Source organism: Fomitiporia mediterranea (genome assembly GCF_000271605.1).
Source record: "Fomitiporia mediterranea MF3/22 unplaced genomic scaffold FOMMEscaffold_7, whole genome shotgun sequence".
In the NCBI taxonomy this organism is placed as follows: Eukaryota; Fungi; Basidiomycota; class Agaricomycetes; order Hymenochaetales; family Hymenochaetaceae; genus Fomitiporia; species Fomitiporia mediterranea.
This window is the reverse complement of record NW_006760392.1, coordinates 259,248-272,421: the sequence shown is the minus strand read 5'-3', so window position 1 is coordinate 272,421 and position 13,174 is coordinate 259,248. Positions and strand designations below refer to the sequence as shown.

Here is a 13,174-nt window from a genome sequence, read left to right as displayed (position 1 = left end):
ACACCCTTTTAGTAAAGAGGTTCTATGTATAGTCTACTATATATAGTAATCCCTTACAAACTGCTAATCTGGCAGGACAGTAGGGGTGACAGTTAGTGTAAGAGAGTCTATGTTTACACTATAAAGGAATCAACACTAAACTAAAAGGGGTAATGAATAGAAGAAGGGTGGTAAAAGTTTAAAAGGGTTTAGAAAGTTTAAAATTTAAAAATGTAAAAGGGTTGGGACAAAGGAAAGAGATTGACACAATAGTAAGTACTAATGTCCAAAACATAGGAGAGTTATAAGGTAGTAATGGGTAGTCTTAATCTAATGTTAGTAACAGTGTAGAGAGGACTCAAAGGCTTAGTAAGGGGACCCAGACTACAACTATCCTACACAACAGAAGTATAGAACACAAGTACTAAAACATAGTTGAAACTCACAGAACAGACAGAGAGAGAGAGTGAGACAAGAGTAGAGTATATAGAGTAAGTCTAAGAGTACAGGACTACCTAGAGTAGACAAGATTAAGACTACTAGACTAGTCTAATCTTGTACACCTATATATACTAAACTACACAAGAGTACTCAGGGAATATGAGCTGCTAAGAATGATGAGCCACAAAGAATGAAAGAAAGGAAGATTAAAGATAAAGGTATAAAGAATAAAGGGATGGACAAAGGGTAAGAGACTATAGAATGAACAAAGAATGAAAGGGTGGTCAAAGGAACAGAATGATAAAGTAAGGAGGGGTAGTAGTAAGAGTCAGTACACATATAGTCTATAGACAGTACCCTTAAGGGACAGAAGTTCCAAGTTCTGGTACAGAAGGGTGTAGAACCCTTAGAACTGAAGGTGTAAGAGTAAAGAACTGTAACAAGCTTATTGTGTACCTAAGGGTTTTAGGAAGGTAATAAGAAGCTAAGAAAGCTATTAAAAAGTCTTGACTTTCTGGTCAAGAATAATAAGAATTGTAGTACTTACTAAGATATACAAGTGCTTAAAGTGTACCTTGTAAAATGGCCAAGTATTATAATACTTGTTATTTTAACAAGGAAAACATATAAATATAAGATGTATAAGATAAAATTTTCCTTATATCCATGTGTTATTGAAATAACAGTTTATAATTATATTGAAATGTTGTATAAATACATTATTATCTACAACAATCAGGGAAATAATCTGACAACAGATGGCAAGTGTATTGACAATGGAGAACAAATGTGTTCCTCAGCCGTTTGAGGTAGTCTTTGTCACCATACCTTGGTCACCTCTCAGTCCCTGCAAGTTGGATTGTGCATGGATTGTGAGATTGTACGGATTGCAGAGGTCGAGGTTGCACTTGTGAGGCAGATTTGGAGGTTGACTTGTTAAGGGGGCAAGGGGTTGTTAGCAAGTGCTGGTGCTTGAAGTAAAGAGATGGATGCACTGCAACGGCGTGTAGTGAGTGTGAGTGGTGCACCTGGGTTGAGATCCGGAGCGTTGAACGAACTGATTTGAGCAGCAAGCAAAGCTGTGTCCGTAAGTGCACGTTGTATGCTCTGGCTACGTCTCGCGATCGGAGGTGTGGTAAACTGAGCCGTTGCGGATGACTACAAAGGTATATCTCTGGGACATTCTGGCTCAAAGGATGAGGGTGAAGTGGAAGATGTGGACAGATTCAACTCATCTCGGGTGGGGTGGGTGGTGGGCCACTGTATCCAGTCGATATGGTGTCATGGACAGCAACAAGGAATGTAAATACAAGTGGGGTGGACCTGTCAAGGTTGATGTCAAGCATGGAATGATTCAATGAATGGAGAAGTAGAACACGTACAGCATCGGAGAGAGGTAGTACCATAGGAATGGTCGTACATGGACATTGTTGCGAGCTTGTGCTTGTCGATTATTGCTTGCGCTGCAGAGTGGGAAGAAGTACGCAGATACATGGAATTATTGAAGGAGTCGTTTGCTACTGGTCAACGATGCAGATGCACGAATGCGAATGCAAAAAGGAAGACGAACTTAAAAAAGGAGGACAACGAAGGAAAGGCAACGCAATCGGTGGAACGAGGAGCAGAAGGGATGGAAGGGGGACAAAAAGTTGGGAGGAGAGGGATGAGCAACTATTGCGCAGGTTATTATGAAGTGAATCGGTTGCTTACATTTTACGTTGTTGAGACTGGGAGTGTACGGTGTAGTCAGCTGCACGGAATCTGGGACTCAGCACAGGCATCGCAACAGTAGATCGGAGAGACGAGTGGCAGCGATGTTTATTGTCTACGTTGTTGAAGGCGGAGTGGCAGCTAGTACTACTAGTAGGACGCTTGAAAGAGGAGGAAGACTAGAGAGGACAAAGCAACGACATGGTGGCAGGGCAGAGGGTTAGACTTAGAGAGATGGTGGAGGTCGAAGAGAAAGAGTGGCACGCATAAGTGCGTCATTATATGCTCTCGATCTTCAGCAGTCGATTACATAAGCAAGTCAAGTATCAGTCGCCAACTGATAGAACATTTTAAATATTGTATTTAAGTATTAAATAAAATTGTTGATCTTTGTAATATATTGAAAAGTAATATGACATGTATATAGCTTTCTGAACACACTAATGTAACTATTACAAGTAGATAAAATATTTTATACAAATATTACAAACTATTTGTATAAAAAATCTAAGTATAATATACATATTATATACTTATAGTTTACTTTTAATAAGATAATAATGATACAACAAGTACTCTTACATTATTATATACATTAATATACCTTTTGTATAAAGTATAAGTTAACAATAGTTATTATTACATTATTACATTATAAATATAACCTTTCTTTAAGATTATAATTTAAATATAATACAAGTATAATACTTTAGGTTGTTATCCAAAGTTAGTATAATACATGTAATATATTTTATTTGTCCTTAATACTTATATAGTCTTTATATACATTAACATGTTTATTTTAACTTTACAATTTGTTTAAAAACCTTACAATTACTTTACAATGTATATACAATACATATGTTACTTTATAAAGTCTATAAGAAATTACAAGAAATGTGACATTTTCCTGATGAAGGTGACCATTGGGACCCTGAGGATTTCTGGCATTTTTCAACAACAACTTGAAGCCAATCTATCCCCAGCTGTTCTGTATGACAGCTATTTGGATGTAGAAACATTTACAGAACTCTAGCTCTCCTTATGACAAAATTTTTAATATGAGATGACAGCAAATCTACCACCTTTCAGACACCTTGAACTTCTGTACAAGTTGCTACTGATTGGTTTACTACAGCATACAGTGGCTAACAAGCCTATCACAGTGTACATGCATGGGCAGAGGCACTCCTTATACTACAGAGCTGCTGCTACTCTCAGCTTGCATTGTACCTCACTTGCAACCTGTTAGAACAGGGAGTTTGGAATGGCACTTAGATATATGCACATATATGTGTGCCCTTATATACTAGATACATTGTGCTATACTAGTAAATGAGACATAAAATGCAGTGTGTTGAATACTCCCCTTCAAGCCCTAATATTCTGTTGTTAACATTGAAGACCTATAAGTTCTATTAGGTGCTTGATTTGAGGGATGTAAAGTGCTTTTGTAAGGATGTCTGCAAGTTGGTTCTGTGTTTGAACATAATGTATGTTAATGTAGTTGTTCTGAATGTAACAGTAGATAAAGTCCTTTCACAAATCAAGGTGTTTTGTTCAAGCATTGAAAGTGATCTCCTCAGATTTGACAGTTTGTATTGCTCCCTGATTGTTGTAATAGACTGTAATAGGTACTGATTCTGTCTACAGTACTTCCTTAGCAAGTTGTTTGAGCCAAATGGCCTCTTGAGTTGTGTACACTAGTGCTTGCAACTCTGCTTTGTAAGTCAATAGTAGTACCAGGTTCTGTTGTTTACTTGACTAAGATATTGTTTGCTTTCCCAGCTGGAATACATATCTGTTAATTGATTGGTGTCCTTCTGTCATTTGTCTGTTAGCATTACAGTACCCTTGTATGGTTAATGTATTTGTGCCTCTGAGATGAAGCCAGTAGTTTGTAGTTCCTTTTAGGTACTGGAAGCAATGTTTTGCTACTTTGTAGTAGCTCATATTTGATTGTTGTAGATAGTACACTAATTGGCCTGTAACATATGCAATGTCTGGCTGAGTGCAATCTGCTACATAGTATAATGATCCTACCATATTCATGTACAGTATTGTTTGCATAAATTGTTCATTGTCAATTGTATCATTCATACTTGTTAAGTATGTCTCAGGCATCATGGGAGTTTGTAGCAGTTTTTTGTTCTTGAGCTTAAAACATTGTATTATGCTCTGAATATAGTGACTTTGCTGTAAGCAGATTGTTCTCCATTGTCTATTTCTTTGGATTTCTATTCCTAGAAGCTAGTGTATTTTGTTTCTGTCCATAAATGTAACATATTGTTTTAATGCTTCTTTGAATGTGTTCACTATAGTGATGTTTTCACCAATAATAGTAATATTATTAATGTGCATGAATGTTATTAATATTGTTTTGTTATGCCTTTTCTTATAGAATACAGTATTGTTATAGTTTGCTTGTTGCAATCCTATTTTGTGTAGTATATCTGTAATTTTCTTATACTATTGTTGTCCTACTTGTTTTAGTCCATATAGTGCTTTATTTAATTTTAGCACTTGACCAGGTTTGATATTGTTTAGTAATTTACCTAGTGGAGGTCTCACATAGATGTGTTTGTCTTTGTTTAATTCTCTGTAAAGATATGCAGATTTTACATCTATTTAATGTATTTCATAGTCTTTAGACACTGCCCAGCTTAATAACAATTGTACTATAGTTAATTTTGTAACTAGAGCAAATAGGTTGTCTGAATAGAAATCTATTCTGTCCTTTTGGGCATAACCCTGTATTACTAGTTGTGCTTTGTATTTGTCTATATTACTGTTAGCTAGTTGTTTTAATTTGTAGACAAATCTTGTTCCAATTATATTTGCATCTGTTGGTGGGTATGCATATTCTCATGTATTGTATAATTGTAATGCTGTTATTTCTTCATTCATAGCTTTGATCCATTGTGCTTTATTGTTATTTGTTATAGTATTGTAATATGTTAATGGATTATTATATACTTCATTAAGTAGTTTATTAAATTCTGTTAGATATATTGCTAGATTTATTTTGTTGTTGTAGTTTAATCCTCTAGCACATTTTGTTACTTGTTGTTCACAAGTTGATCATTGTAACTCATTATTGTTATCATTATTATTTGTTCCATTCGTTCTGTTATTATTGTTATTATTATTATTTGTTCTGTTTGTTCTGTTTGTATTATTATTACTGTTGTTTGTTCTGTTATTTGTTCTGTTAGTTCTGTTTGTTCTGTTATTATTATTGTTATTATTATTATTCTCCCCTTCAATTCTAGATGATTGTACATCTATGAATTGCAGGTTTTGTTTGACTGTTATTTTATTATTGTGCTATGTTATATGGCCTTTACTTTTGTTATCATTACCTAACCATCATGTGTATTTACCTCTAGGCTCTAGTTTATGTGTATTTTTGTTCTGTATAACACAATATACTCTGAATTCTTGTATGTTATCAATAGTGTATTGTTTGTTAAACTGTTTGTAATATAGTATTGCAAAATTTATTACAGTACATAGTGTTTGATTATGAATAAACGTTTGGTATTGTGCAGCATATACCTATAATTTCACAGGTAGTTTAGACATTAATAGACACATTTGTACTCTGTTAAATATTGTTTTGTACATACATTCTGCAACTCTGTTTTGTTGTAGGGTATCATGTACTGTTAATCATTGTATAGTTCCTTGACTTTCTATGTACACTGTAAAGTCATTACTTAGGAAGACAGTATCATTATTACTTTGTAGTGTTTTTACTTTTACACTATATTGTGTAAATAATTTTGTAGTGTATTTGATGTATTCAGTAAATGTATCACTTTTATAATACATGGGTATCATATCTGCCTATTGTGTAGCATCATCAACAATTGTAAGTATGTATTTGTATTTGCTGTATGCTTGTATAGGTGCTAGACCCTATATATTAATATGTAGATGTTCTCTGTATGTTTTAGAAATTGCAGACATTTGTATTTTAGGTATATTATTACATTGTATGTTTGCATGCATACAATCATTGCATTGTATGTTCTTATTGTCTGTTACTTTTTGTTGTATTATTTCAGAATGATTTTGTATGAGTTTGCATAAATACTCAAAGTTAATATGACCCATTCATTTGTGTAAGTCAATTATAGTTATTGTGTTAATGTTCTGTTGGTAATGATGATACAATACTATCATATATAACTTATTGTGTACTTGTATTTCTCCAATCTTTTTATTTGCAGGTGAATAGATAGTACATGTATTATTTGTTTTTACTAATTTGTGTCCTGCTTTACATAGTAATGCTTCACTGATTAATGTGAAGTTTAGATTAGGATGATAGTATACATTATGTAGCATAATACTGCTTACATTTGTTTTGTTTGTTCTGTGTTCATTGTTTGTATCTTGTTATATTCTAATTATCATTGCTCTACTTTGTCTGAGTGTAATTATTGTTTTGTTTACAATTGTAATGTTTATAGGGTTCATATATTGTATGTTTGTTAATTGAAATAGATAGGGTGTAGCATGGATATTAGCACCTGAATCAAGTATGTTAATACAATGTGTAAGTTTTGTTGTTCTATAAGAACATGTATTAATACATATGTTTGGGTTATATTCCCTGAGGAATTTGTCAAGCATGAGTTCCCCTTGTATTTCTTGCATTTGTTTGTTGTTTATAGTGTCTAGTGTTAGCATTTTGTTTACTTTGTCAATAAATGCTACTAGGTCTGTAAGTGTAGCACTCATTGTTTGAGCTGTAATTTGTTGTGATGTAGATACATTTGTCATTGTCATTGTTTGCTTTTTTCGTGCTTCCTTTATAGTGTCTGTTACTGGACTACAGCACTCTTTGGACATATGTCCATATTTGTTACAATTATAACATTTTGTTGTCTTGTAAGGCTTTACATTGCCTCTGCCATGTCCTCATCCTCTTGTTTGACCTTGTGTAGGCCCTAGGGATAGAGGGTGATTATTTATTATTTTATTATTATTATTTAGTGTACTATGTTTATTCTAGTGGTTCTGTGTTTACTACTCAGTAAATACATTGTATAATTTGTAAATTAATTTTGCTAGTGTGAACACCTGATGTTGAGCTGTAGTAACTGTGGGTAGGCTATTGTAATGTGTGTTCTGCCTATTAATCATTGTTACAACCTACTTGTACTCTCTTGGAGTAGTGAGATTTATTACTGAGATGTAAGTATTATCATCTGGTGCTTTACTGTGAGCTACCAGTTGTGTATAGACTTGTTCTATTTGGTCTAGTGTCTTGTCAAACTGTGAAACATGTCCTCTAGCTGTGAACAGTACTGATATATTGACTGTGTGAGTCAACATGGTTTGTGCATTGTATCAATCAGCTAGTGCCTGCATGAGGTCTTTTGTTGTTTTGTGCATTGTAATGTTAGCATACACTGTATCTGATATTGTCTTTGTTATGAAATGATACAATAGTTTCTCTGTGTGTGTACTGTCTGCATCTGTGCTAGGGGGATTGTTTGTAAGATGGTCACTGAGAAGTATTGCTGCTAGTGCATTTGTAATGTATAGTTGCCATATCTTATAGTTCTTTACACCTGTAAGCTTCTCTATGTCTTTAAAGAACGTAGCAAGTTGATTGTCATTAATCTTTGGAGACTCAAACGTTAACATAGATTGTGCCATCGTTAGAGGCATTGTGTTTGTAGGTGGAGCACTAGTACTAGGAGGGGGGGTAGACGTCTGAGGTAGAGGTTGCATTCGTAGTGTCGTTCGTGTCAATGGTGCCATTCACAAGCCAGCAAGGCTCATAACCTGTTAGAATGGGGAGTTTGGAATGGCACTTAGATATATGTGCATATATGTGTGCCCTTATATACTAGATACATCGTGCTATACTAGTAAATGAGATGTAAAACGCAGCGTGTCGAATACGACCACTAACATCAGGGGTTTATCTGACGTGGCGCATGCTACAGCAGCAAAGGTGAGCCCTTATCTCTTCCTTCACATAATATTGCACTATTTGAAGTCTGCTTATTTAAGAGCTCGCATTAGCGACTCGCATACTTGCCTCCACTTCTCTAGCAAGAGAAGTTACAGAACCGCCGGACTGCACATGTCAAGGACTAATGGAAAGCAAGACTCAAGCTCCCATTCCCATCCAAGTTTAGCTCAAAAGCATGAAAAACAGGGAAGCAACAGCCCTAGGAATGGTGATAAGTCCGAAAGCAGCAGTATACTTACTTTAAGCACAGCGTCATCAAACAGCTCCACGTTCAAAGAGCCACCACACCACAAATGTACGTAGTATATCAGATAGGCGATAGTTTTCCAATTCACACCTTGTGCTTAATCCAAAGCCCCGAGCGAATTCATTAGATGTAAGTTTAGCTTACACGAGTCATGTCACAAATAAACTTGTTCTCGTATTGTTTTACTTAGTTTGGAATGAACAAACCAGCAATAACTTCTATGTAAGCTGGCAAAATGAGGGAAAAACCATATTTATGGGTAAGTACACTCCTTCAATAGTCACAAAAAAAAATCGATCTGAAGTTACAACCTGCACTCCCTCGCAGCAAATATAAAGAAAGGGGCGAAATTTGAGCCGGTTTATCGGTCAAATGGGTACGAATTTGATAACAGAGAAGATGAATTGACTGTGATGAGGGAAGTCGATACTGGGCTAGCGGAAGCATGCAGGAAGTATAATGTCACGATCGGAAGCGATCCATTTTTCATTAAGCTTGCGGCTAAGGCAGGCCTTAGCTGGTTACTAGCTAGCTGATCCTAGAAAAAGTGTAATAGCTGTAGTCGTAAAGTTGCCTTTTGTGAATAGTTTCATACTCGAATACAGGTCGTGAACGCATCCTTCGAGTCTATACAGCGTTTGTTTGGTTCACAAGTAAGAAACTCGTGGAACAGGAACGGGAATCCTTTGTCCTAGTAAACCCTGTGTTAAGGACGAATCAAGCGCAAATAGGATGCACTTACGGTCGACGGATGAGAATCTGTACACTGTCGCGAGAATCATGCGGGTCTCTGATCGATCGGAGGTCGTCCGTCTGTGATCAGGTCCGGGAGTGGTACGGAATAATCACCGAAACAGTCGAAGGCGAAATTAACCTCAGCGAGCCGCGTCTGCATCGCTCTTACGAAACTGTCCAGGGGACAAAGCCCGTTCTCATCTTCTGGACAGCCGTTTACGCCAGTGAGGGGAACGACAGCATCGTTAAGCAGCCATCGAATTTGATTTGGAGTCGAGGACGCGGAACAAGACAAAACTTGTCCGACGAGCTGTGAGGCGAATGGCGCGATTTGACTGACAATATATGTCTTTTTCTTGTGATGAGTGCCTTTGTAATAAATTAAGTAGATGACTGTTTGTACCTGGTTTTCTGGTATACGATCAGAAGGCAAGGGCCCATTAGCAGCGAACGACGTGAAATTTAGAGCCACCAGTACTGCACGAGATATTTAGATATCTCAGGATTTAGTATTCAACGAAGACGACCATACTAGATGCGATCGTGTTATCATGGGTCACATCGACGAAAATTGGCTGGTCAAGGGGGAATGTAACGTTACTGTCCGTGATGGTCGCATTAGTTGAGGTGTTATGAATTGAGATCGGTGTCTTCGTCAGTCTTGCAGTAAGTTCTTGGACATAGCCAATGCCAAATGCTGCGGCAGTTGGGTTTCCAGGTCCATTTGCATACCAGAAGCTGAGATCTGTGTATACGTGGTCCAATCAGTAACGAATAAAAGTGCGAGATGGTAAGCTTGCCTAGGAAGTATTCGAATCCTTTCCATTCGTCTTCAGTGAACAGATCGCAGAATTCGGACGTCCCAAGAGCGATAGTCTGACAAGGCGGGGGAAAGGCAGTTTAACAATACATTGTCATAAAGAAGCGGAGGCTCACCTCGTATGCGCACAGCTCTTGCATACCGAGCAAGTCATCTATGGTGACGTTAAATCCTTCGAGTCGTCGAGAGAGACGCGCAAGTGCGTTTCGAAGATAGATATTGGCCCAGGTATTCGTCATAATCGGTACAATGCTGCTGATGTTAGGATTGTTCCTATTCTGACAATTTGGAGCTAGGGTGTTGTTATTCGAACCGCTGGTTTCAATTGTGATCAATTGCCTATAATTCATCTGATAATCCGGAATGCCGAAGAATCCAGCTGCGAAATTCGCCCTATTGTTCGTTGTCAATACACGTCGACATATCGCTTGACAGGAGGACGTACGCCGATTGAAGCATTCTCTCTTGAGAAGTGGTACGGAAGACAGGTAGACTAGTGAAATTCTTGAGAAGCTCGCCATATTTGACTCGAAATGAAACGCCGAGATCGAACCTAAAGCCTAGTGAGTACCGAGAAGCCCAGGCTAGAAAAGAACGTAAATATAATACAGCTGTTGGCGTCCGAAGGGCGTCAAAATCTCAGCCCCAAGCTTTAGTACCGCGCAAGTATAATCGAAACATGTGTCAGAATAAAAGCTCTGAAGAGATTAGGAGGCTCACTTTGTATGGCCATGTATTTAGAAACTTAAGTTTTCCTTTTGCCGTGAACCCGGTACCGGAAATAGTCGAATTATGTAGTTTCGTAGCGAATGCAGCAGGGAGTGAGCCCAGAGTGGGGTATCTGGCTCCTTTATAAGGGCACAATGCTAGTTGAGCTTAAATGACGTATGCATGAAATCTCCACACCGTACCGTGACGGAAAAGTAGATGGACCTGAGTAATGTCGCATCCCGCTGGTATGAGCGCACTACTTTTAGGAAGGCCCAAAGAGTCGATAGAGAACATAGGCGAAAGGTTTGCAAGAGATTGAAGCACATTGAATGAGGATTTGTTGTCGAATGTTGATGGGTTTAATAGTGGCAAGGCATCCGCAACTTTTGGTAGGGAAGTCGCCGTCGTGACTAATTCTGCCTCGTCACCAGCTTTGCAGGTTTTGTATCAGTTATAGTTCATGAGAACGGCGCAGAGAACATACTAGGAGTTGGTCCAGCAAAACCGACTACAGATGCCTCAGGAAAGAAAGAGTCGAATGCGGACGCAGCATTTGTAGCATTTGGAACAGGAAAGACAGCGCTAGTAGTTGCTCCAACAAAGGACGACGCTTGAAGGGCAGTATGTTTAGACAGCCTGGCTGCTGAAATAGTAGTAAACAGCAGGGAAAATAGTAGATTGAATATGAGAGTCATCGTCCGCTAATAAGAAACAACAAGGGAAAATGGTCATTTGTATTCTGAGGTTAAGACCGTGATCAGGTCATAAGATCGCTTAGACGGAAGCGACGCGCCGGATCGGAAGGCCGGGGAATACATTGCCCGAGCGGTGGACGAGAGCATCTACTACGAACACAGTACCTGCACGAGGAAGAGGAATGCTTCGTCCAGATAGAAGCGAGACATGATCAAACGTGTGTCGGGCTAAGAGCCCTTCCGCCTGTACTGCAGTTTCTTTCGGGGTCGGACCACAGGCGAGTTATCTCCGATAGCAAGTAAGAACTAGGAGCGTCGATAGCATGCCAGGTAGTAATGAAGCTCCTCGGCATGCTCTGGTAAACTCTCGACGAGTTGAGTCGAAGGGGACTAGGCAGCAGAGAAAGAAGTCAAGAACACATAGAAATAATCGAAATCGACTTATAGAAGACCTGCATAGCCAAGCATATTTTGATCTTATAATCGTTCATGAGATGCAACAGTGAGGGACTGCATCTGAGTGAGAAAGTGTGACGCGTCAAGTCCGACAGACTCCGACCGGACGGAGCCGAGATTCCTTTTACGCGCCTTGATTGTTTTACCTGCAGCACCTCCCTTGCATCTCCACAATCACTAGCCCAATCTCATTCTAAGTCTAGCATATTCTCGCTGGTAGTGCCTCTTCATGAAGCTTCATCTTGTCTTGATTATATGTACCATCGTGCTCGGTGCCAGATGCGCAGTTGCTCCTCGGCGTAATATGCACCACGGTGGCAGCTCAAGCGTTCATTCACATACAGCAAGTAAACAGTCGCACAAGTATAGCTCTGGCTTCTCGTATGGGTCTCGCTCTGGCGCTGGCTCAATGTCAAGAAACAAGACTTCGGACCTATTGCCTCCACGTGAACTGTCAAATACGGACTTCAACATGAACTCTACGGTTTCTGCCTTTGCTCCAGCTTCCTCGGCACCAACGTTATCTCGACGAACTATCCCAAGATATTATAACTGGAACAAGCGAAACTCTCTTGTGGGACACAGGCATCACTCTTCGAGTCTGAGAGGATCCCATCTACCAACTGGTGTCTATTCTGTCCCGCAACACTACGTTAAAACTGAGAATACTCACGTCAAGGACTCGTCACAAGCAAACATTGCAAAGAGACCTCCAATGAAAGCACGAGCTGTGAATGCGGCTTCTACTCCAGCGCCGACAGGCAGTGCTTCTCCCGATACAACCGTATTTATCAATAATGAGAATGATTTCGCACTGTTGCTTCCGAAGAACCCAGGAGGTAAGTATTGCGAAAGCACGTTCTTTTTCTCTATGTATAATCTGACAAACTTGCAGAGCGCATCTCGGATGCCGAAACGGATGGAGCTGCGTTCTGCACTGCTGGTGGATGCCCGAGGGTGCTAAAGGAAGGGTTCATTACTGCGGCTGCAGTGACGAGGGCTCCTGATAATGTTTCTTGGATTCAAGTGCGTCCGCGACTCCGCATGCAGATACTTTTTTTCGGTATTAACTAGTTGTGAAGGTGACTGGTTGTATTGACCCGTCAAAGATATCTCTTTCACCTGAAGATGACGGTGGCCAATTTGACGTCCGCTTCCCCAATGGAGCACAGTGTACTGTTGGAGGTTACGGAGCCAGTTTTATCGAACAGTGAGTAGCCAGTAAGCATCAAAAACATTGGTCTGACGCAGAATATGGACCATATCTTCCTTTAGGGTCGAGCCTTCTGCAAAGAGGTTTTGTCTTCGCTGTTGTGCGAAGGCAAATGACCAGACGAACTGTAATTCGCATCAGGACCGTTCTGGTTGCGTCGTAGCTATTCCAG

General features: G+C 39.1%; 1 protein-coding gene across 1 annotated transcript; it reads right to left on the bottom strand.

Moving 5' to 3' along the window:
• Nucleotides 1-8,957: 8,957 nt before the first annotated feature.
• FOMMEDRAFT_141100 (phosphoglycerate mutase-like protein) lies at nt 8,958-11,333 on the bottom strand (the record flags this gene model as incomplete). Its single annotated transcript, XM_007267210.1, has 11 exons — nt 8,958-9,063; nt 9,115-9,456; nt 9,511-9,584; nt 9,640-9,852; nt 9,908-9,983; nt 10,044-10,320; nt 10,373-10,480; nt 10,537-10,577; nt 10,648-10,775; nt 10,839-11,069; nt 11,123-11,333. The coding sequence occupies 10 exons, from the start codon at nt 11,331-11,333 to the stop codon at nt 9,151-9,153; spliced, it is 1,665 nt and encodes a 554-aa protein (XP_007267272.1). The 3' UTR covers nt 8,958-9,063; nt 9,115-9,150.
• Between the last annotated feature and the right edge of the window lie 1,841 nt (nt 11,334-13,174).